Source organism: Buteo buteo, chromosome 19 (genome assembly GCF_964188355.1).
Source record: "Buteo buteo chromosome 19, bButBut1.hap1.1, whole genome shotgun sequence".
NCBI classification, from domain to species: domain Eukaryota; kingdom Metazoa; phylum Chordata; class Aves; order Accipitriformes; family Accipitridae; genus Buteo; species Buteo buteo.
Window position 1 is genome coordinate 20,270,741 of NC_134189.1, and position 25,308 is coordinate 20,296,048.

Sequence of the window (25,308 nt, forward strand, 5' to 3'; positions counted from 1 at the left end):
TTAATTGGCAACAAACTAAGTTTTGTTAAATTCCCCGACTCAAGACTTTTTGGGGCCAGTGACAGTCCTATAGATTGAAAATAGAGGCTCACGATTCATTCAAATCCAACTACTTGTAGAGTGATAAATGATACCTAGTCTTGCATGGTCCCAGTCATCAACTGCTCTAAAAGCTAGGCTTGAAAGACATTTTACTCAGCAAATGTTGGTAATTGTACTTTCACACCCCACAAGTATCCATTGGCAAGAGGAAGGGACAGGAAAATATTATTTAGCAACCAGAGTTTTGCTGTGAGACTAGTAAGAACATACAGGACTGCATGTGTATTATAGTGTGAAACTTCCCCAACATGGGTTGCAATTTATAGATGTCAAAGTAAGGTCTGTCCCAAACTATTAGCCCTCCATATTTAACTGTCACAGACGGCCAAGCACTCTCTGAGGACTAATCCACCCCCAGAGGAGAACAACCTCTGAAGAATTTCTTCCCTGCTCCATGTCAGTGTCTCAGGAAGGTAGAGACAGGAGGGAAGCAACTTTTCCTACTTGACTCCCAGCCACCCAACCATGGCACAAGCTAGAGCAAGGTAATAGCAGCAATGTATCCTACTTAGAAGAGGGTTTGCCCCACAGCTGGATTAAGAATAAAAAAGTTCCTCTTCTGATCCCACAAGCACATCTTGCAGGTGCTGACACCCCAGTTTGGCCAGAATCAGCAGCATCACTTCTCTGCTGGTCACCAGGCAACTTACCCACAAAGAGACTCTGCAACACCACCAGAAAGCCACATTGCACAGAGTATGGCACAGACAGTGCTCTTCACAAAAATACAGAAAAGAAAGAGAAAAAAAAGAGAACAAACACACTAGCTCCATGTGAGGAACATGAAATGCTTATTTACTAGCACACTCAACGCAGTTAATGGCATACACAGCACACAATAATTTGAAAACAGTGCTCTCTACCTTCAGGTCTCCTGCTGCCTTCTCTGAAGAGAATCCCTTTCCAAAAACACCCTTACCTCTGTTACCAAAGGTGCTGTAATATGAAACAGCAACCACAATATCAACACTAAGTACACGTTCCAGTTACATACTGGATCAATGTGTAGGTGATCCTGTTGAATTCACCAGCATTGCATGTCATTTTTAAATACAGTGTAATCTCGTCATTAACCCATTACCGTCACAAAAACATTAGCAGGGGAAGCTCTAGGGAACTATCCCGAAGTCACGGTCTGGGTTTTTAACCACTGAGTCAGGTCAGCAGCAGACAGTTTCTATTTTACGGTGCTGTCCTACTCATTCCCAGAGCAAGCATAACATCTGCAGTTGCTTACTACCTAGGATTTGTTCCAGCTCTCCAATCCACAACAGCACATGTGGGAAGTCCCACCTATCACACATGTGATGAGAAAAGTTTCCTAACTGTTCTACCCTTATAAGTGGAAATTCAAGTGTCAAACTCACAACCTCTCCGTAGAAGATGCTAGATACCAAGGCAGATCCTATTCTCATTTTCAGCACTGTCAAGCCAATGGAATTACTCTTTCACACAGGGAGGAAGAGGAGGAGATTTAGCTCCTCTGAGATACATCCTTCACATATCCTCCAACATACCTATCTCTTCACAGTCTGTAAGGAGGTACTGAAACCATGTTACAGTAGGAACACCTCTTCTAACACAACAGGAGAGGAAAGGGAAATGTAGCGTGAAGACTGGCCTTGCCTTTCCTAAGTAAAAACAAACTCTCATTACTTAAAATAAAACAGGCAGCGCTCTCAACTACAATCAGGCCCAGCTAAGCACAGCTATCTAGTGTTGGTGCTGCCAAAACCACTAGAGTATGACCATGCCACATGTTCCTCCCATTGCCTGTGCCCCCCAGAGCTAGCAGTTTGCAACAGTGCTGGCTCTCAAGCCACAAAGCTGCAATGCTTTTAGTTCTGCAAATATGCCATTTGGCCTCTCATATCTTGGCCATCATTATACCAAGCTTTTCATTGCAGTGCGTCTTCCCTTTATAGCAATTGATCTTCCTCTACTATTCGTAGCAGCAAAGATTGTTCACGCAAACACATCACCGGTAGTAGAACTTTCCTTGGCACTGACCCAAAGCCCTCACCGATTTGCTCCCTAATCACAGCCCTGAGCTGCTGTTCCTAGGAGAAAGTGTTATAAATCTTTATCAAAGCAAATCTAGCCACCTTGCAAAGGTGTTTACTTTCATTTCAAAGGGGAACATTTACCATGAGAACAGTATCACACAACCTAGAGTACATAACTCCCAAGTAACTTCTACAATATCCTGGACACTGAGAAGGAAAAAAAAACAATTACAAAATGCTGTGTATTGTTAAATCATACTCTATGTTGTAGGAGTTTTTACTTTGAACATTGGGATTTCAGCTCATAAGACAAAAAGTCCACTATTATTTTCTGTAAAAATCTATAATTAATGTGCCTTCTCAGAAGACTTCATGAAACACTTATTTCTCTGAAGTAACAATACCTTCTTTTTATAGGACCAGTCTTCATTTCTCAGTTACTCCCCACACATCCTGCTACTTGAGTAAACACACCGCTTCCCATCCTCATGCAGAGTCTCAAAGTACAGCACTACCACCCTGCAGAGAAATGCAAGACATACACGGATCTGCAGTCACTACTGTGTGGGTCTGCCTCCCAAAGGTGCGTGAATTTTTCCTAATGACAGTTCTCAAAGAAAAGGAAATGTAGAGCAGTTGCTAGATAACCTCAGCCACCCCACAGCTTCATCTGTAGCGAGGCTGCACAACACAGCTCCCCTGACTTCCAGCCTAGTGCTTTAGAAGTTGAACTACTAAGAACTTTTTTTAAAATCAGTATTACTTCAATTGTATTTTCCTCAACTTATAGACTAAAAAAATTCAAATTCTTTGTTTCCAGACAAGCTTTTTCCCCTGCCCCCCCCCCTTTTTTTAAGATTCCAGACACATAAAAAATAGGTCATCTCATTATTTTTCTCTGTTTTTTCCTACTTAATTAGAGTAACAATAGGATACTATATAAATTCAAGCTTTGTGGTCCTAAACATCAGGATGGGGAAAAAAGCAGTGCCTGCCCTAGGGAAGCTATAGTTTAAATAAACAGGAAAAAAGAGAAACTGAGGCATAAGATTATAAAGCAACTTTACAGCACATGCAGTAGATCAAAGGCTCAGCCCTCCTGGAGGTCAGTCTAGCAACCCACTCATGAGACAGACCGTCTCTTCCAACTTCTCCAGACGTTCTCAGATAGTCCTAGTTTCTAACTCATTACTTTACAGAGTTTTACATAAATGCTTCTCTTCCTGAGGACACTAATCAAGTGGGTACTATCAAAGGTAAACAAATAGCTTTAAAGCAAATCACTTAAAAGTATCAGCCAGTTTCACTTACTAAACTTTCATGCGTTCATCTTCTGCAGTTTCATAAATTTTCTCATACCTACAAAATCTTCCAGGCAAAATTTCAATTACTTGTGCATAAAGTGAAGATGGAGAAAATGAGAAACATTTCCCACCCCAGCACACATAGGCATTTTTAAAACAATAAAAATCACTTCAAGTTTTCTTTACAAAATGGAAAAAAAGGGGAAGCTCTCCCTCGTCACACTACAGGCTTAACCTCCTATACTACACCTTGGCTTATTAGAAAGTAAGAAAACATGACAAATTATCAGTGCTAAGACACATATCTATTACTTATTTTATGGGGGAAAAAAATGACATTCATTAATCAGAATAATCAAAAAGATGGAATGCAGCAACTCTCAGAGTGCGGGAGACAACCCACAGAAGATGCTCTCAGCACTGAACTGACCAGCTGCCTGAGCCTGCGAACGTGCAAAATGCCAGTCTTCAAAAGGCAACAGTGGGTGGAACAACCACACACAGCACATCCTCTGAGCAAAAAGCAAAAAGGAAGTCTGAAAAGGAAAATAACTCATATAACACCTTTTAAATGTTTCTTGATACTGGATAAAGATGGCTTAGAACAATATTTGTCAGATGCTTTCTCTCCCCAACCCGCCCCACACATACACACACGCTTTTTTTTGTTGTTTTTTGGAGTGTTAGAAATTCAACTCTTGCCCATCATGGAAGGTTTGTGATTTGCAGAGCTAGAGAAATTATCACATGGCTTTACTTAAGCCAGCAGGCTGACAAATGGGTAAGTGGAAGTGATAGGGCTATTAAATCACAGTGTGTACATATCTATATGTTCTGAAACAAATACAGAAAGGTAAAACAGAGTTGAAGTGAGAATGGAAAGGGAGGAATATGAGGGAGCAAGGAGTGGGGCAATGAAGAGTCCTAAGGAGGACAACAGAAAAAGCCATCAGGAGTCTGAGAAGAAAATGAAGGCAATTATGGAACTGAGAGAAACAAGAAGAAAACACAAGGACAAACAAAAATGATGTAGGACAAGGCAAGTAAAAAGGAAAATGGCAGACAGCAGAGGAAAGGGGAGGAGGAGGAAAGGAGAGAGCGCAGAGGAACATAGTGGAAGGGAGAGACCAGGAAAGAACAAGTGTCAGAAAAAGCTTAGAACAGACTAAAAATTGAGAGAAAGGCAAGAGAAGGATATCTAGGAATTCACACATCACTTTAATTGCAGATGCCTCAAGAAAAAGGGGTATAAAATGTAGGGAAGTTTATATTTTACATTTAAAATGGAAGAGAGACTGGTGATCCTTTTTCAGAGCTACTAAATTTGACCAACAAGCAGGTCTTATCTGTGCTATTCTACACCTTGGAAGCCAAAAGTGTTTCCCACTGGAGATAACAGCATCAGGCTGAAGTGTGTTTAAGGTCACAGTCTCTAAGGAAACTTGCAGTTCTGTTGCTCATGATGTGACTTTTCTTCAGAGGTACAGGACTCCTGGCACACATTGTTCTTCCTAATCTCTGCAAACCTGGCCCTGCAGCAGGGTATAAGCACTTCCATCAAAACACAAAGTGCTTTAGCTCTCACTAGCTTCAGTTAGAATTAGAACAAGAAGGACCTGGCTTGATCAGTCCCTTAAATTCAACTGCAAAATAGTAAACACTTTTTTTCTTTTTTTTTTTTTTTCAACAGACTTCAGGAAACACGTGTGGGACCAATTCTGCCTTCCTTTGCACTGATGCAGATCTGGATATGCACATTGATGAACACAGAGCCACTCCAGGTTCATTTCAGTGTGACTGAAGGGAAAATCTGGACCACAGCTTCTTTGTATGGACACAAAATGAAAACCAACCACAGCTTGCCTTAGCTTAACATTACTCCATTTTGTAGGATGTTCTGAAACAACTAGAATAGCTACCACCCACTCAAAAAAAAAAAGAAAGTAAACACATAACAAGAACGAAACTGCTATTTTGAGACACCTCCTTACGTAGGCTTTCAGTTCAGGCCAACAGCTCAGTACCTAAATTTGATCTCCGAGTGAACTCTGTAGGAGAGATACAAGTAGTTAGAAAACACAAATTTTTTTTGTTGGTGTTGTTGGGGAAAGGGTTGATAAAATACTACCATAAAAGACCAAACATAGTCCTCTGATGTTAATTTTCAGTGTCAGTCCTTAGAATCTAAACATCTTGTTAGAAATATGCCTTTCTCATACTTCTTTGACTCTTAGGTCATGCTCTAACCTCAAATCAACACCAGTTCAGCCACCAGTGATAAAAACATTGTAAACCATACAGAGAGCAGTTCCTATTACTAAAGAGGCCCTACTCTTCCTGCTGTTAGATGCTATTTTTAGTTGCTTATGTCTAATCATTCAATTAATCATTCATGCCTAAGTCATCTTTTTTTGTCAGGAACCTACTTAAAACAAAACTTGTTTGTTTTATTAACTTTGCAGTTTTAATTGAATGCTATTTCCCAGAAGGTTCTTGGGGGGGAAAATATGGTTTCTGTTTACATTTCTTGATTATAAGAACAATATTTAGCAAGTCTTTTGCCTCAGTGCTCTTGAGCAGATCTAAGAAATTTAACAAAGCATGGCAGGGATGTGCTTTTGCTTGCTCTCATAATACAGACACCTCTGTAGTACCAGGCACTATTTCCCAATTAGACAGCAAGTTTCTGCTGTGTTCTCAGCAAACCACTTGCTATTCACACACTTAGAACTTGATTTGTAAGATGAAGGAGAAAACAACTAAACAATGGCTTTATCTTTGCTGCAGCCATTCTCCTGAATGCCACTTGATTACACGTACCTGAAGCAACATGAAAATGCTACTAGATGAGGCCCATAACAATATAGCCATGATGTTAAAGCATGGTGGGTTGCATCAATTAATGTGACAAAACTCACTTTTTCACTCATTTAGCTTCTCCTACAGATGTTGCAGTTCATGCAAATTTGCATGCTACCACAATGCTAGCAATAGCTAAGCAAGCCACTTCAAAATTAAGTCAGATACGGGTGCACCCTAAACCAGAAAGAGGTAAGGAGTGACAGAAGAGAGGTTGCTGGAGCCAAAGGGAGCTAAGAGGCAGCAGTGAGGAGGAGGAAAGTAGCTAGTAACAAGTTTTAGGGCACAGAGGAAAAGGGAGAAGAGGGGAACCCCAAAAAGTGGAGTATCTGAGTTAGAGGAAAGGAAAGGTTAGATGCTGTGGGGAAGAAGGAGCAGAGGCAACTAGAGATAAAGCGATGTGTTATGCAAGCAACAGGCAGAGGTTGCAATAGGGAACAGAGCCAAAACTGTCTACACCTAATAGAAAACATTCCCCTGCAGAAGCTGGAAGGCAACTCAGTAGTAGTCCTTGCATTCCCCCAGCAGCAGAAAACAGCTGTATGTCTTGTCTGTGTCTTCTCCCCTTCTGACATCTTATCTATGTACACATGTACTACTGCGACCACTGATGGCAGGCCATTAGCGCTGAGAGTTCAACAACCTTGCACCCTGGATCAAAGTGCCCAGACTTCTTGATGCTGTTGAAATCAGGTTGGGTTTTTGGGGGGAAAACTCAACAAGAACACTATCAACTTTTTCCTTCTTTGCCTTTTCAAGTTAGGAAAGAACATCACAGAACTGCAATAGAAAAACTCTACTGTACTGAAGTTATAAAATCAAGTCCTCAAACATTCAGCTCCTTGACTGCAGGCATTTGGATGTATTCTGCAATTACACTATCACATGCAAATCTTTTCCAGTGACCCCGTCTCATCTAGAAATTTGGATATGTTCTACTTTGGGAACACATCAGGGTGGTGAAGTGACAGAAATACTGTCCAAAGAATCCCCACCTGAAATTTTGTGCAGCCTGGAAGCTGTGAATTAAACATGTATTTGCAGGCAGCAAGAGGATGAAATCACAGTTATGTAGCCTGAAAGCCACACTGGAGAACGTGATGCTATCCCCATCTCTGCTGTAAAGTTATTCCGTGACATCACGCAAGTCACTGAAATTTATTACTATTAGTTTCTAAGTATACATCCTCACTTTCTCAGTTTCCAAGATCTGCCAATGTGCTGAATGCTCACAGCTGGAACTGAAACCAACTGCTGATGTTTCCTGAATATATAATGGGAAAAAAACTTGAATACTCTGGGAAAGCAGAACTTCAGTCTCTCAATGTTTTAAATGCAACTTTTTTTGCAATAATAGCATGTACATACTACAGTATAATAAAGACTGGAAATAAAATAAGGTTAAGAATGTCAGTGCAACTCCTTGAGAAAGATATAAGCAGCCATGAAATGCGTTTCCCTTGCTCTAAACCAGGCAAGCCATAAATGTGTCTCGTAACAGGTCTGAATCCAAGCCCATTTAAGCCAAAAGAGGTCTGGATCAGGCTAGTAAGGTTCTACTTTAGCACAGCTAGAGCCAATGGCTTAAGTACAGACAAGACTGAGAGGTTTTATTTCCTTCCCTGCATATAAGCACACAGAACTTCTGATACCACAGGAGTATTTTTTAGCATTCAAGACATAGAAACTCCATGTTGTCAGTGCATTGCTGTTTTTTCCAATAAGCAAACCAGCAGAATTATCCAAATCCACAAGGTCATGTCTAAGAAAGTTGAGGAAAATCAGATACAATTTTAGGCAAAACAAAATGCTGTCAAAGTATTTGGGGGTAGTCCTTAAAATGTTGTCTTATCTTTTAAAAAAATAAATAAACCAGCAGCTCAAATAGTTCTGAACCTCACGAGCTTGTTTCCCATTTACAGTAAGAACAGGGCTGGAGCAGGGAGTTGGTCACCCAGCAGGGGATCAGCGTTCAGCGTACAGAACAGAGCACCCAACTCTTGCACTACAAGAACATTAGTCCCTTTCCCCATGTTTGCCACCTACCCCTCATGCCTTTGCTGATTTGGTATTTAGTTCTCAAAATCACATTCCAGTTTGAAACTTTGGCAATGTGTTCACAAACCATGAAGGCATCTGGGAAGTTACATGTCTGATAAGGCAAAGTGCCCAAGGAGTTAGAACATGCATCCATCGGTCTTAAAAAAAAAAAAAATTATCCCCAGTTACTGACCTCTGAACTTCTTTGGAGGATTAGCAAGGTCACCTGCCTCTGGCTGAACCACACACCGGTCATCCACTAACCTAGAAAAACAAAAGTTATTACACTTACTAAAACATGCATTTGACATCAGTGTATATAAATGCAGAGACATACCTGTCACACCACAGATACAGAAGCTTACTCATTTCTCCAATTTAGCTTAAAGAAACAACCTTAGAAACTCTATCATTATGTTACTAAGCATAACCAAAAAAAGACAAGTCTACATTTTCCTTCAAGAAAGAGGATTTCTTCTATTGCACTAAATTATGGCCTATGTTTCAGATCCCACTTCATTTAAATCCGGTTAAAGTCCCTTTTGTTACACCGTGTACATTCATGTTACATGTAAAATTCTTGTTTTCTTTTGTTAGAGCCCATTAACCCTGAATCAGAAACAGGTTGTTTTTCTGCAGCTGTCAGATTTGCACAGCCATTACCCTCAGGCATAATCCAAAATTCATCAAAATCAACAGAGAGACTCTGAGCCGCCTAAATGAGCCCTGGAAAAAGACCTCACATAAAAACGCTGGGAAGGCACAATTGTATCTGAGACAAGAAAGGACATTTAAAACACTTCAGGTTAACTTGGCCCTACACTTGCAAGCTGTCCCATGCTTGCAGATTCCTGCATCTCCACTGAGGACTTTTAAGGGGATGCAGCCTTCACATGGGTACAGGAGTATATCACTGTTTTATTTAGAATTTTAACCTGGAATCTGATAAAGCACCCTGGATTTTAGTCTTTAAACATTCTGCTATTCTTCTTCACCATTTCTAATATTTTTCCTCTGAGGAGGCGTGTGGAACTAAGATTCAGCTCCGATCAAAACTCACAGGATCACATTTTCCTTTGCTAAAATGAATAAGCATTTATTTAATCAACAGCATAAAATTTAAATATATTTCTTACAATATTTTAGAAGTTAAATAAACAAGAAAATTCAAAAATATAAATTGTTAATCTTATCACAGAACTTCCTAAACATAAATTCAGCTTCCTTTCAGGAAGCATCCTGTAAATAATCTGCCTGTTTCAAACAATTATTCAGGAAAATCATGTTTAAGGACGCACTACTGCCATGCCACTTCACACCAACAGTCTTAGCAGCATTTTCTGTGGGGAAATTGCCAAAAAAAAGCACAATTTGGGTTCAGCCAAATTACACAATAGATGCATTCAGTTTTCACTCAAGCTGGTGAAGGCTTTGCACCTAGGCACGAGCGCAGCAAGACCAATCCCCCAGCATGCCCATGAATTTTCTACCTCTAGCAAGCTGACTGCTGACAAGCTGCCCACTGTGGTTGCAGCTCCCAGAAACAGAAGCAAAAACGATCAAGAATTTTGGAAGTCAGCAGCTCAGACCTAACATACTTGGATGTAAACATGAGGTGTCACTGAGGAAGAAGAATTGAAGTCACAGTTCCAGGAGCAGACAGGGGACCTGCCATGGCCTTATGGAGTTGTGTTTTTCACAGTCCAGGTTAGGCCAGGCTTAACAAGAACAAAGTGAGGTTTAGAAAGCAGGACTTAGGAAGAGACAGTCCTGCAAGATGCCCTTTGTCTATGACCTAATGGACCAAAGCTTCCTATAAACAGCACCTAAAACCTGGACTCACGGAAGAAACAGGGCTGGAAAGGACTACCTTAACAGAAGCTTTGCCAAAGGATTTTAACACCCAAAAGTACTCCTCCCTCAACAAAATCCCTCAAAGGCTTTATGAATGAACCCATAAGGTTTGGCCCCTAAGCACTGTCAGGATGGAGGACAGTATGTTGGAAGCCGAGCGTAATTCACAAGGAACAGCTTGTGTTCCTTGGTGACAACTTGTGCACCTGACAACTATAACTGTGGATGAAATGCAAAACTTCCATCATGACGCCACATCACTGTTAACAAAAGCCATATAGAAAACAAGGTGTTGGTGCTGAGAAGAACAAACAAGATGGTGCACACTCTCTGAGCCAGTTAGCTGCAGTGTTCAAACATGTTAGACTTCCAAGGCTCAGAAAATAGACATTAAACAATATCAATCACTTCAATTTAACCATTCTCCAAAGGCACAAAGATAAGGACCACAAATGAGTTCTGCAGTCATTAGGAACCAAAGACATCAGACAAGACAAAGGAAAAGGGAACTGCTGCTGCTCCCATCCTACAGACACAAAATGACAGCACAGAAAGGTTAATTGACATGTGGCAGGACAGTGGCTTGACAGACCAGAAACATCATCTCCTGAGGCTTTCTCAGTGCCTCAGCTTCTGACACCTTTGTTTCTTACAAAGTATCTCACAACACAGGACAAAAATCTGAATAAAGTACTGCTTTGTCTACATAGCAGTCTTCCAACAATTTAATCCCCAAATTCCCATATAATGACACTCATCCTGTATTCCAGCAGTATGTCCTTCGAAGAGTTCAGTAGCTACTTGTTTACTGTGGAGGTGCTTGTTGCGGTAGTGAAAGCCAAGTTGCGTGTTGCACATGATGCAAGACTTCAGCCTGTTCTGTAGAGTGGACCAGAAGAGGCTCTTCAAACACAGACCACTTCCTCTGATACATAATACAAAATATTCAAATCCCACTTTTTATATCGAGCCAAAAGGCAGCTGGTGGTTTGTTACTGTAGCCTGCTAGGTGGCTGCGTAAAAAACCCAGTAATTCATGACCTTTGTAACCTGCAAACAATCCATTTGAGGTGCGTGAAACTAAACAACAGGCTTCACTACAAAAGGCACTGGGCACCTGCAGCTTCTGTCAGACCACAGCACAGCATGTTTTAAGATCACTCACTTGCTGGTTTGTATAGGAGACCAAAGCACACCAGACAAGACTCTTCTGGTAAAGGCATAATTTACTATATTGTACCATCGAATTTGCTAGCTATTTAAATACTGATCTAAATTATTATGCCAATATTCAAGCAAATGTATCATCAAAGAAGCTTTGGCAAACTTCAAAGGGTTTAATTCTTCAGCTGGACTGCAGACAATTCTGCTTTGTACCCTCCATTGTCATTCAGTGCCTGGCAGATACTACATGACTGCATTTAAGATTTTCATATGTTGGCAGCATATAAATGACAAAGGAGTTCCCTGCACATGTATATGGCTGTTATTTGTGCAAGTTCTTCCCTGAACACAATAAATATCTGGTTTATGCACAATGCCTCCACGTAATTGATGCACTGCTGTAGTAATTAAGTTGTACAGTAGTTTACTGGTGGCTAAGAGAAATCATCAGAAAAGTCAAAATAATAATTATGGCCCTGGACTTTATGCATGCCCCCTTGTATTCAGTAATTGCAGAATTAGGGTCTGAAAGTAACAACGTTCATGGGATTGCTTGTCTTAGATGCCCAGTCATTCTCCCACTGAAGCCAATGGAAGTTTTCCTACTCGCTGCAGGGTAGGTCCTCACCATGCCGCTGCATGCAGCCAACCTCACAAACTAGCAAGTATTTAAGCCATTAAGACCTCACACACAGCACACAGAGCCACATTAAACAAGAATTTAAACTACCTAAAGCAATGCCTAGGAGTTAAGGTGTGCTCTCAGCAGAGGCAGGGGAAAAAAGTAAAGAAAGGCAGTTTTCAATTCTGTTAGCATTAGCCAGGATAGTACACCACGTCACGTGAAGTGGTCAAAGCACAAACCTGTACAGAGTCCTGCACCTATCTTACTCTCCCTTCCCCTTCATTTTCCCCCGTCCTTTGGTGCGGTTAAATCTGTCCTTTCTCACCATATGCAAAGCCAGACATATGTATAAGCATTCAATTTAGCAATATCTTGCAGCAATGGATTCCATGTATAAGGTGGCACCTGTGTAAACATATTTACAAGCAATTTCAGATATAGTGCCTCTCATTTTTTGTTGTTTCAGCAACAAAAGGACAGGATCAACTTCTCCCAATACTATTAAACATTTGCATTCAGAACTTGCCTAATATAAACAACTTCAAATTTTCCATACAGTTTCTAACATTGCTCCACTCCTTAGGCACTGAGCAGAAGCAGGGAACAGTAACTTGCAATAATTCCCACTACATCTTTCTACTGGGTAGAGCAGCAGCCTTTGCAAGGACTTTCACTGAAAGAAAAAACAGAATTACTCTATGAAGAACCAGTGGGGACTCTCTGTGTATTTGGGGAAACAGGAGGAAGGATGCACCAATGGGAGGCACAGGACTAAGCAGCAGCCATATAACTGATAAGGAAGGTATGTTGGCAGAAAAGACTAATGGTACCTGGGTTTTATGAATCATATATGCTGGTTGAGCCTTCACTTCCTACAAGCTCTTCTAATTACCCAACACAGGCTAAAGGTAAAGACACCAAGGGTTTCTAGGAACTTGCAGATGTAGCGCAAAGGTCAAGGAATAGCTGTACAGTGATAATGCTAGAAAAATTGTTCACAATTATGAGTTATTTTAAATTTGCTACTGAGATACCGTTGTATTCTGGAAGAACAAAAACCACTGTAAGAAAAAAAAATAGAAAAGGAATGATGATGGATTTCATTAATTTTAGGGCTCTCACATAACATAAGATGCTTTTTAGATTGTCCAAGAAAGCAGCCACATATTCATTTATCCTAGCTTTGTATCTTCTATTTAAAAAAATATCATCCTGAAATGTATTTTGTCTCTTCCTACCAGCAGAGACTTCCACTTTTCATAGCCAATATTATTAAGCAAAACAATACCTAAACAAACACAGAAGACAAAACACACAAGCACACAGACTCTCTCATACATGTAACTACACATATATGTGTGTGTGCATAACTTGTTAAAAAAATACAAGACCCAGCTACTGATGTCTAACTATTATAATACACAGAGATGAGCAGAACTCACCTTGGTACTCTTCACACATATGTAGAGTACTCCTCAAAAAGCTGAATAAACTAAGCTACAGGCAATGTCTTCAATCTAAGACACTCAGTTGCTCAGCTTTTACTCTCGTAATGGTATCATCATTTCATTGATTTTCTGAGCAGCATAAGGCCTGACAGCAACAGGAAGAGGGGGCAATGTTGACAACAGACACCAGCAAGAGGAACTGGACTTTTTAATTGCCAGTGGAGCCAAGCAATATCTTTGTTCAATATCAGTTCACAGATCATGCTGAGGTTACATCCCAAAGACACATAACCTCAATACCCCCTTGTAAACAAAGGACCAGCCCTCAAAGCCTCCCTTCCTTTGCCCCTCAGACATCCCTTTGCATACACAACCTCCTTATCAGAAATACTCTTCCAGAGCACCTTCCACCCAAAACACTTCTTCCCTTCCTAACTGCAGCTCTCACCTACAAAGCCTCTCCTGCGCTCCACATATCCCAGCACACAGTAACTGCTCAGGAAGAGAGGTGCTAGTCATATCACTAAGAAGCCAACCAATAATGAACAATAGGTTATTAAAGTGTTGTTGCCCTGGAAATCAAGCATCAAATACCTAAGTGCCAAAACAATCAGGTCCACCCAGTTCTTCTCCACGTCCACCCACTTTTCATTTCATTGAGCCTCTTATCAGGCATCTAGGTCAGCCCACTTCTTGCTTGCTTCAAGCGGTCTCCTGCCAAAAATCTACAGTCATCATACCTCACCCTTCCCAAAATGTCAGTTCATACTGCTTTTTGACTACCAGTCCCAATTCAAATGATTTACAGCTCTATGATTTAGCTCCACTGTATGAAATTTGTCCTTTTTCCTGTCTCCTTCCTTTCCAAAGCCAAATTTTTCATTATCATCTTTTCACATCTGCAATCTTTCAGGGTCTCCTACATAAACCCCAGCTTGCACAGAAAATAAAAAGGATCTTCCTTGCACTTGTAGCAGGGCTATTAAGCCTCTGTACCGTTTAGGAAGATTCCATGTTAAAAATCCCTTTTGATAAATGGGAGGATTGCAGTACACAATATTTAAACAAGAACTGCACTACATGCCAATGAGGTGCAGCAGCACAGAGGAAGACTAGAAAGTCTGACTCCCACCTGCCTCAAACTTCAGCAATTTTATCCTTTCCTTTCTGAGCAAATTTTATTTGCTACAAACACAAAGCTTAATACAGGTTGAAAAAAGCTATTAAATGAATACCCCTACTCTTGGAAAACAAACTTCTATGCATCTAAAATATTCCAAACTTCTCAAAACGTCTTAAACAGCAGACAAATTTCACCATAAACCATCCTCAGTGTAAAATGAGAATGTGGGTGCATTTTTTTTCAGCTACACAAATCAGGAACACTCAGCCATTCTCACCATGATGAAAAATGCTTGCGCAGGTCACTTGGAGTTGTATTACCAAATGCCATAGAGACAGAAGGGCAGAAAGCAAGATACCAAGCATATATGGGAAACAAAACAGCACTAACAATTGCACTAATAATCAGCCCTGAAGTTTTTTCCTTATCTGACAGTGCATTCATATATTCTTGTAACCAAACCTGCAGGCTTGCATGTCGGGGGGGGGGGGGGGGGGGGGGGAAGGCAGTTTTGCCTGTTCAATTAAGTAATCCAGCTATAAATCCTGAATGTCACTTTGTTATTCTTTTGTATTATATTATATCCAGTCATGCTTTTAGCTTGTAAAAGCTTCAGAAACCTGTTCAGTAGAATTTGTTTATCCCCTTTTATAGTTACATTTACATTTAAAACATTGTGCAAATTAAAATAAATTATAAGAACAGAGTTAAAATAAGTGATTACGACAGAATAAAGTGTTATTTGGAGATTACAGCGGAGGGGAGAAAACACGATTCTTAGTTTTTCGTCTCAGTTTTGCAATTTTCTTGGCCTGCATAATAGGTAAATCATTTATGCACAAGGAAAATGGTACTGAGCTTACCTCAGGCATACTAATTTTTGCCAAGTAAATAAACATTTGCACAGTATTTCAAGATCCTGACACCAATACAACATATATTAAGGCACTTTTCACTGGTACCAAGCATACATATTTTCTGCTGTCAAAAGGGGACTTGGGAACTGGCAGTCGGAGGAGGTGTGCCAGCCCACCCCACCCAGCTTATTCCCCAGTCACACAAAGCCCTGCTACACTTCTCCAAAATGCTGGTGCTCTGCTCCCAGGTTTGTTTTGGCTTCAGTCTGTCTCAGTACCTTTGAAAAACAAATTACATTCCCATAAAACCAAGGAAATGTCTGATTTCTTCCTTTTTTTTTTTGTTTTTTTGTTTTGTTTTTTTTTAAATATGAAAAGTAAAACTCTATCATACAAAGATGTTGTGATAGCCTAAAGGCATTCAAAAGAAGAAAATCTTGCACAGGAAAACATACTCTTTTAGATGAAATTTATATTAAGACATTCTTTTAAAGCTAGGAAACAGAAAGGGTAAAATGAGTATTAGGAAAGCTTTCTGAAAGCAGTAGTGGCTTGCAGAACATAGACCCACTAACAATACGCATCACCTGGGAGATGGGACAATTTTTCCATTACTAACATTTTCTTTGTTGGGTGAAACCTTGGCTCTCTTTGAATTTACTGGCAAAATTTCCACTTACGTCTGTGAGGCCAAGATTTCACCCCAATGATCCTACCTAACCCAAAAGTGCCCGGGGGGGGGGGGGGGGGGGGGGGTGAAGGTGGGAAGGGGGGAGGTGTGTGAAGTGTTGTTTAAATAAGAAGCAGCGTCAGCACCGTACAGCTACATTGGACACTCTTCAAAAGGAGGGAGCCCACCACCAGCGAGCTCACCGCTGCCAAACCAAGCTCGCCTGGAGATGGGGTGGCAAACAGCATGCTGGTGGCCTCAGTTCAGCTATGTAAGCGTAAGGTGTCTAGCTCAAAGCCACCATCTGAGATCCTTTTTCAGCCAAGACTGAGAGACAGGCACCTCCAGAAGGCAATAACAACCTACTCGAGGGCAGATGTGTAAACTAGGAGGATGAAACATCATCTGGACACGGCCTTCCCCTCTCCCTTGTCTGTTGGCTACTTGTGTAAATTTGAGACGACCACACTTTGGCAAAACACATTAAGTGAGACACCCAGCCATCTCAGGACAGAGGTACTAGAGTTGTCTCCTAGTTCAACCTGAACGCCTGGCAAGTTTTCTTGTGCCTGGCTGAGTCACAGATGAGAAACCCAGGTGGACCTGGTTGAGATATTCCTCCTGCCCCCATCCACCTTCCTTCTGTGCACCCCTCAGCAAAACAACTGATAACACTGCACTTGGAGGTGCACAGTCACTGCCGGGTTTCCAAAAAACAGAGAAACATGTTACGTTAAGGTGCCTACACATAGAGTACAAAGAATAAGCATCTCTTGAAGCCTGCAAAGTCTTTCACATAAAAGATAGACAGCATGACCCACAGTATACATTCAAGGGTGAAGATCTTTATGCTGATGCAGTTTGTCTCAAAAGATTCCAGCCACTGAAGTGTGGTGGGACAAAGGAGAAGAACCTTCCTTCAGGTTCAATTAAGCTTGCTCAACTATTGCTCACGAGGACAGTTGTGACGGACCGTTTTAGTTAACTGTACACAAAATGAAGAAGGTAAAGAAAGCTGAATTAATGATTAAAACTTTGTTAAAACTGGAAATTTGACCGTGTCAAGACAAGACTTGTCTTGTGGGACATTGTAGAAATGAACATCCATATTAAAATACTGTAGTTCTTTGAGCATATTATCATACATGAAAATCCAAATATGTCATCAGCTGCTCAACAGTCTATTTGAAATATAATCCTACATACAGTATTCAACTGAGGCTTTATATTCATGTTCTTTAGGGCAGAGGCCACATACCACAAACGTCCATGATAAACTCCAAACATTCCCTTTATTTATTTTAGGAGCATCTAAGGCGTCCTTCATCAAAGTTTTTAGATACAATCTAACTTCTGCAGCTCTTCTACTTAATCCTTACTCCAACTAGCTACATACTGAATGCAAATACTGTAATAAGTCTAGGATTTGGCCCAACACAAACACAATGCTTACTTAGAAGTAAATCAGAAAATCACAATTAAAGACATAACTTTAACTCTGCTTGCTTACACCTTACAACTACCTGTAACAGGCCTGCCACTCAGCTTTCCCAATGTAAGAAAGCACAGATGAAGTAGAATTACTAGGTATATTGACATAACATACATTAGAAACACTGACACTGTGACCACTGTTAACTAAAAATGGGATTTTCAGGACTATGTGAGCCTGCATCTTTACGTGAATTTTAGGCATGTGGTTCACTAATTAGTCCCTATCAGACTGAGTAGCTTAAATTTCTACGGTACATAGTGGCCTCAGAAAAGAGGTCCTATTAATAGCATCACTGGTCTCAAAATTAAGCAGACATGCAAAACTCACTGCAGGGTTACCTACTGAGCCAGAGGCAGCAGAGCAAAGCTAGCAGTAGAGAGAAAATCATCACAATCAAAAGAAATTCTACATTCAGCTTGCACCAGAAGAATTTGTGCTTTTTGCTCAGCTTTGTCTATAGCTACATTGCACGTATTTGTGAACATCCACTTGAAAGGACTGTTTTGCAGAACTGCGTGATAATGAAAGGATTCAGCAAGGCTGAATTTGCCACTGTTAACACCATTTAATGAAAACAGAGAGAAAGGTTTACCCAGAAAAATACTAGTGCAAAATGCCAATATCTGCCCAGTGACCAAAAAGTGACTTCATCACCAAAAATGGTAATGAAGGCATTCACACCTACACATCAAAACAGCAACACTTATTGTATAAAGGAAGCATAAGCAAAAGGAGAGAATTAGGAAATTTATATTTGCCTGAAAGAGCATAGTGTAAAAACATTGTTGTTTAAGCCGACAAACCAGCCTCAAATGCTACTGTAAGGTCTCTAATGAACCTCAACAATTTCTGGGACAATAACATATATATAGACAAACACATACATACATACACAAATACATATGCACAAACCATCGATCCTGCAAACACAACTTGGAATCTAGATCCTGGAAATCAAACTGAGTTCCTTCTCCATTTTGTAACATAAACAGTGATAATCCAGCAGACCAATTGATGTCACACTAATGTAATAATATGCGTGGAAAACACTTCTTAATCAAAATACTGACATTTTACCCATTTTGCAGTGTTTATTTCACACAGCAATGGCAAATCTTACGTGCCTAACTTTTTGCTAAAGTTAAAAAAAAAAACAAAAACTTTTTTAGGTAATAGATACCAAAATACTCTATATTACAAACTTTGTTATATGTCAGGATACCCAATGAAGAAAGGACTCGCCTCATTTCAGAGGCCTTCAAACGGTGACAAGTCCTGAGCTAGTGTAAACGCGTGTAATTCCACTGATGTTAGTCAAACAGCACTTTTCCACAGCAACTAAGCATCTGGCCCAGTGCTTTTTATATTCTTTCTTTAGTGTATCTTCCTTTAGCTGTCCCAGAGGCTGTCTTCAAGGCCAACCAGCACTCTTGTGCCACCACAATCATGCAACACAACTTGGGCCCCCACCAGCCGTGGCCCCCTTCCACGTGGCGTGCTATATCCTGGCACCGGGGACAAACCTCGCCTTTACACTGGGAACGTGAACTTTTCTCAACCACCTTCTCACCAAGGCAGCACTCTGGAAGTACGGCGCTACCTGGTTTTGCTTTCAGATAAAAGGAGACAGCTCTCAGTTTAACAGTGTAACCACCATCAAGCTTGTACCCAAGACGTAATTCAGCTCCCAATATCCTGCTGCTGGTTTCAGCGTTTACTTCTGCCTCCGGGGACAATGACTTGGTTTGCAGGAATTCACTGAATGAGGTCTGCTCGCCCTTTGATATGTGTCCAGCTCTCACTGATGGTAATGAGAATTATGCACAGTTATTAAAGGATAAGAGAGCACTTCACATTAACACGTGTTCCACTTCTCTCAACAAAAGATTTTATTTTTTTTTATTTTCATTTTGCAATGATAAATGCTTACAAATTTTTGCACTGGGGCCAGGTATTTTTGCATATTCTCTTTGCTTTTCTGTTTCTTCTGCAACAAGTTAAAAGATACCTTCCAAACAAAAACCAGCTGAAAAATTACAGTGACTCTATTTACTTGTTTTTAAACTGAGCAGAGCCAATTTCCTACTGGGAGAGATCATTTTGGGAGCTGTTCCAGATTCTCTCAGAGCTGCTTTCCCAGTTGCTGGGAGCAGCTCTCGGAGCCTTTTGCCACACCTACACCCAACCTGTACATGCTCGCTTAAGAGAGTTACACATACCAGCGCTAAGCAGCAACCTGAAGAGGAAATGCTCGGGAATGCTCCTTCCACGGGGGAAGGAGTTGGGAAGCAGGAGAGTCACGAAACAGCAGCCATAAGCAAGACGGCAAAATAGTAGCTTCTGTGCAGGTCTACAGGCATGAAGGTAAAGGTGGAAAAAGAGCCAATGCATTGCTGTGCTACTCGTGTGAATCTTTCATAACTGGCATTTTAAAATGGGAAAATGCTATAAGAAGCAGGTTCAAATCTCAAAACTGCTTCAGACCTTTCTCAAATTGACCACCATGCAGGTTGGCGTCCCCTCTGGTTTTAGCACAGCAAGGCTATACACACAACAGCAAATTTAACCTGCCCGAGAATGCCCCCAGTGTCTGAGGCCAAGCAGCATGGAAAACCCTGCATCCACCTCAGCAGACCCCAGCTTTCAAGCCAGGGTGGCTGTGCACTCCAGGAGGAGCTTCCAGGAACCCTCCAGCCCCATCCCTACACAGGGTCCGGGGACAGCATTAGTGCCAAAATCACACCAGGAAACACTCTTAGCAGTTTGCTAGCACAGACTATTGCGTCCCAGCACCGCAGAGCACATGTGAGCACGTGTTTGTTTATTAATACAGACATAACAGAAAATTTTTTGAAAATGGTCTCATCCTTGACGTAGCGCTTCTACCTGCGCTCTCAGTACTGACATTAAGTTGAGCTGGGACAGGATGGGATTTGTACCACAACGTAAGTATCAGTGCAACGACTCTGCTGAACACAGAAGAACACTTATTCTCAGCCTGTGCTGTCAGTTGTCCAAACGTTATATCACCTACTAAGGTGTGTCTTAACAACAAGCTCTGTTACAAAGAAATGAGTTTGGCCTTTTACATTAAGGCCCTCCCGTTCTGCAGCATTCTTTTCAGCTGAAGGAAATGCTTCCAGGTCTCCTCATACAGTTTATCCTGACACCGTAAGACAGCAAAAATGCCTGCAAATAATCACTTTCTATGTGGAGAACTGGAGCCCTTTATCACTTACATACACTTACTGGGTATTAACTGGCAGAGAAACAAAGAAATCCTGTCTTCTAGAAAAGCCTGCACTTCAGTGATATGGTAAGTGGAAGAATGGCATCTATTTCATTTTTCCTTTTAAGTGCATTACTGCTGTAGATACACTTATTAGCGCTCATGTTACAATTCCATAAAATCCATGGGTTTTAAAGAGGTGGACTATGTTTTACCTGGGAAAAAGGAACATGGTTCCTCCTTCTGGATCAGCGAGTGGAAAGCACTGTTATTCTCAAACACAATCCAGGCACACACACTGCACCTTCTCCCTCCTGTGCCAAAGTATGTACCTCATAAAACAAAGGCAAACCAGCTTGAGGGTTACAACTAACTTGGGTTGCAAAAGTTTTCAAGTCAAAGCAATCAACTCTAGAAGAACTGTGATGGCCACACATTTTATTCCAAATCTTGTGATTTTTGGTATCTTTTCTGTAGGAATATGTATTAAAAAACCCTCTACTTTCACTGAAAAGGAAAAGTGCATGTGTTCCTTGCTGTCACCACTGCCCAGAGAAACGTAAAAAATGGCCTCCAGCTCTGAAAGCTCAAAAACCAGAAGACCAAGAGAACGAATCCATGCACGAGTACTTTTTTAAAATCTCACGATTTTTCAAACCCCTCTCTTTTGTTTGTGGGGGATCTGAGTCATAATTTTCAGAAACAAACAGGAAGCACTGCAGACATCTCCAAGTATTTCCTCTTTCCACCCTCCCACCCACCCCTCTCATCTTTTACTTCACTTCTGGACACTTTACTATTCCTTTTGCTACGTCAGCAATGCCATGGCGCTGCTCTACGCCGGCTCCAGTGTGCTCAGGTACAGGTGAGGTACAGGTGAGGTACAGGTTTCTTTTGCCCACATCAGAGAGAAGGGTGCCCTTCGCCCCCTCAGCAGGACAAAGTGAGGCTTTCGCACGCAGCCCCCTTCTACAGCAGCTGAGAAAGCGAAGCCCCTCCACCATGCTTTGCTCCACTGCTGCCACCGCAGCCCGCAGCATCGCGGTCACAGCCCCTTCCCGGCAGCGAGCGAGGCCTCCCCGGCCGCTCTGCCCTGGAAGCCCGATCTCCGGGGGCTGTCAGGGGCAGAAGCCGGCTGTCGGAAGGCCGGCCGCTGGACATGACACCCCCCAAGTGCCTCCCCACAGGGGAGTCCCGCCGAGCGGGCCTGGAGCAGAGAAACAGGATGAAGAAGCGTTAGAAGGTAATGTGCCGGGAAAGCTTTTTTACCTCATTCGGTTTATTACAGTGCTTCCTTTCATTGTATACATGGGAAAAAAAATCATTTCCCCTTCTCCACTCAGCACCAGGGCCGGGCCTGTCACACTGCTGGGCCAGCAGCTGGGCAGCGCTGGCCGGCAGGAGGCGTTGCGGAGGGAGGACCTCCGCTGCGCCCAGAGCAGAGCCCCGACTGCAACTCCGAGGAACTGCTGGGAGTTTTTTAGCTTGCCCTGATACAGCGAGCAGTTTTCGATGACCGTGGGTGCCCAACAGATGTCCTCAACCAACACGTGGGTGGGGAAGGGGCAAAATCCGACAGGTGAGAAAGGCGGGTGTTGGGACAGCGCGCTGACAACGCTCCGAGGCCTCTGGGAGACGAGGCGCGAGGGCTGGAAAAACAATATGAGCGGTGACAGGAGAACAGAAAGGACCTGGTTTGAAGAAGACCACACAGCTACCACGAGGAACTGGAGCAAGGTGAGAACGTGGTGGGGGATGGAGCAAGTAGTCACCATTACTTACTCCTGCGTGACTGACTCTTGACCAGTGTGGTGGGGACCATGGAGGCATGTTTCCCTTTTCGGAGACGTCAGCTCTCTCAAGCTATGCTTTTTTATTTTCTCAATGGAAAAAAAATAAATAAGTGGGATACACTTTAGCAGCGCTTCCCAGGAAGAATGCGTTCTACCTTTCAGTGTACTTTGTGTATTCCATCTCTTTGTGTCAGTGTACGGTCTTAAATGCAATTACAGGCAAGCCTGAGATCCTGAGGTTTACATCCACGCCACCCTGGTTCCCATAGTGACTTTGACCGTAGCAGCAAGGTTGCCCCGCTACTGGACAGTTTGCCTGCAAGGGGAATCTGGACACAAAAAAATCATACCAAAGTTCACATCTAGTTTCAAGTTAAACAAAATAATTGGTGTACACAGTCCCCTTTTAAAAAGTCCTGCTGAAGTCAATCTAATATTGTGCAATTATATTCAGCACAGTAAAACTATTCTAACCCTTTCCTTATCGCTCCACAACCCTCCTGGACACATTATCACAAGAAGTTAACCCACCGCCTGGCACATTAAGATTAAAAACCCGCTCGCTGCCTTAGCTACAATTCCCTATTCATTTGTGCAAAGCAAATACTACTACTCAGCTATAAACTGATCTGAAAAGATAGTACAGCACCCCACCCAAAAATCAGCTCCATTTTTATCACCTTTCCAGATTTTATTACATAATCAAAAAGCCAATTGACTATCTCTGTGGTGCAGCTTTGTGGATGGTTACACAGTTCTTCAAGTCAAACAGCACCACATTGTCTGGGATAATCTCATCCACTCACATAAACAATTAGTCTGCTATATTTTGATTAACACTTCTGTTTAAGAGGACATTGAGATGCTTCAGCCTGAGTGGCTGAAGGTCTGGCCTCCTGCTAAAACAGAGATGCTCTTCTCGAGTTTTTTCTCTGATTGGAAATCATAGCTGCCAACCTTGCCCCAAGTACCTCTCTGAAGCAGAACTCTCTATTATTTTCTGATTTGACACATGGAAATAAAACAGCATGCATTTAGGTGACACTTTTTTGAGTTACAAGACTCATAGATCACAACATTGAATAAAAGGAGTAAATTGACCCAAACACAGTAAAGGGCAAAAGTAAACATTGAGCTAGTTCATTCATTTCATGTTACAACCTTTCAGAGCCTGTCTCTAGGCAACAGTCAACTCTGGTCACACAAATCACCTACTAAATTGTTTAAGTATATGAAGTGCTATTGCTTAAAGAGACCTAAGAAGCACTCATATAAACTGTTTTGATGGTGAACAGTGATGTGCAGCCACTGATAAAAAAATAGTTTGCAGAGTAAATGTATATCCACAGCCTCAGTGGTTTGAAAAACGATTCACCAAGTCAAAAGGCACGATAATCTCCGATACCACAGTTTACTCACATATAAATTCTTCCATCAGTACAGTGCCCTAAATAAGACATCAGAAGTTAACTGCTCTCCTGTGATCCATTAAGATATAAACAGATATTGGTTAAACCTAAATGGATAATCTTTCTTGGAAAAATGGAAAGCGGAGACAATGATTTATTCCACTGGTGTATGTACTGCTTGCTACTCTGGCAACTTAAAAGGAGTACAAATTGTTCCTGCACCTTGCAATGCACAGTTCATCTCGTTGGTCTGCAGCTCTGCGTTAGCAATTATGTGAATTGGAAGTGAGCTTGAGCCTTTGTTGGTTTTTTTTCTAATCTTCAATCTGAAGAGGTTTTAGAACATATTTTGGTTTATTTTTACATTTCAGGTTTAATATTTTTCTAGGAAATGAGCACCAAAAATAAGTATTTGTTTGTATATAAAGCTCTGTGTTTATACAAAAAAAAAGTTTGTATCTAACTTGTCATCCTGAAATTAGAAAAAAGTATCACAGCACTTACATTCATCAAAGTTGTGTGTAAGTTACCTGCCAACTAACTTTGTACAGATCTTTTCATAGCTGTGGAGCAGACTTTCAACTGGCATTTGGATCAGATTCTCTGCTGACTTCAGCAACACAGTGCCCAGAAAACACCTGACCAGCAAGCGCTCAATTCACCACTTGCAAGGGATGGCACAAATATCCCACTTCCCCTCCTGTCAGCACATGGTAGCAAAGATGTCAGAAGTAAAATAAGACTTCCCAGAGCACCCTAGCAATCCCCTCTGGCCAAGACCCATTTGAAAGCAGTTGCTTCCACATTAGGGCTAATATGAATCAGAAATCCAGACACACAGAAATTCATCTGGTCACTCAGGTGCCAGTTTAAGGTGGGAACACCAGCCCCCAAAAAGAAAATCCATCATCTCCAGAACACGAAGAGCCACTAGCCAGCTGGGGCAGTGCTGAAGTCCTGTCCATTGCCTCTCCTCGGAGAGTTCAACCTTTACAGAAAGGATCTCACGTCATTTACATCTATACCATTAAAGAGAACCTGTCAACTTCTTCCAGGCAATCCTCAGTCCCTTCATATGCACTGTCTATCCCGAAAGATCCTACCTTCAATCTAGGGACTGGGTAGTGGTGGAGTCATCAGCCTCCCGAGATAAATCCCTAATCTGGGCAAGACCAGAGCACCTCCTCCTTCCTGCAAACTAACGGGAAACCAAAGCTCATTAGCATCCTGAGACTCAGGCTCACTTAATTTTTCAAACTACCCTAGAAGCAGAAACTGTGCATAATAAGATTGACTCTTTAGTGATAACAGATAATCACATCATAATTTG

The 25,308-nt window shown here is 41.6% G+C and overlaps 1 protein-coding gene across 2 annotated transcripts in view; it reads right to left on the minus strand.

Moving 5' to 3' along the window:
- The window catches only part of ITPR2 (inositol 1,4,5-trisphosphate receptor type 2), a 268,975-nt gene that overhangs the window by 227,653 nt on the left and 16,014 nt on the right, over positions 1–25,308 (minus strand). For both annotated transcript variants that reach the window (XM_075051507.1, XM_075051506.1), the window contains exon 2: positions 8,505–8,575. In XM_075051507.1, the coding sequence (XP_074907608.1) occupies positions 8,505–8,575 (71 nt within the window). The remainder of the gene's footprint in view (positions 1–8,504; positions 8,576–25,308) is intronic.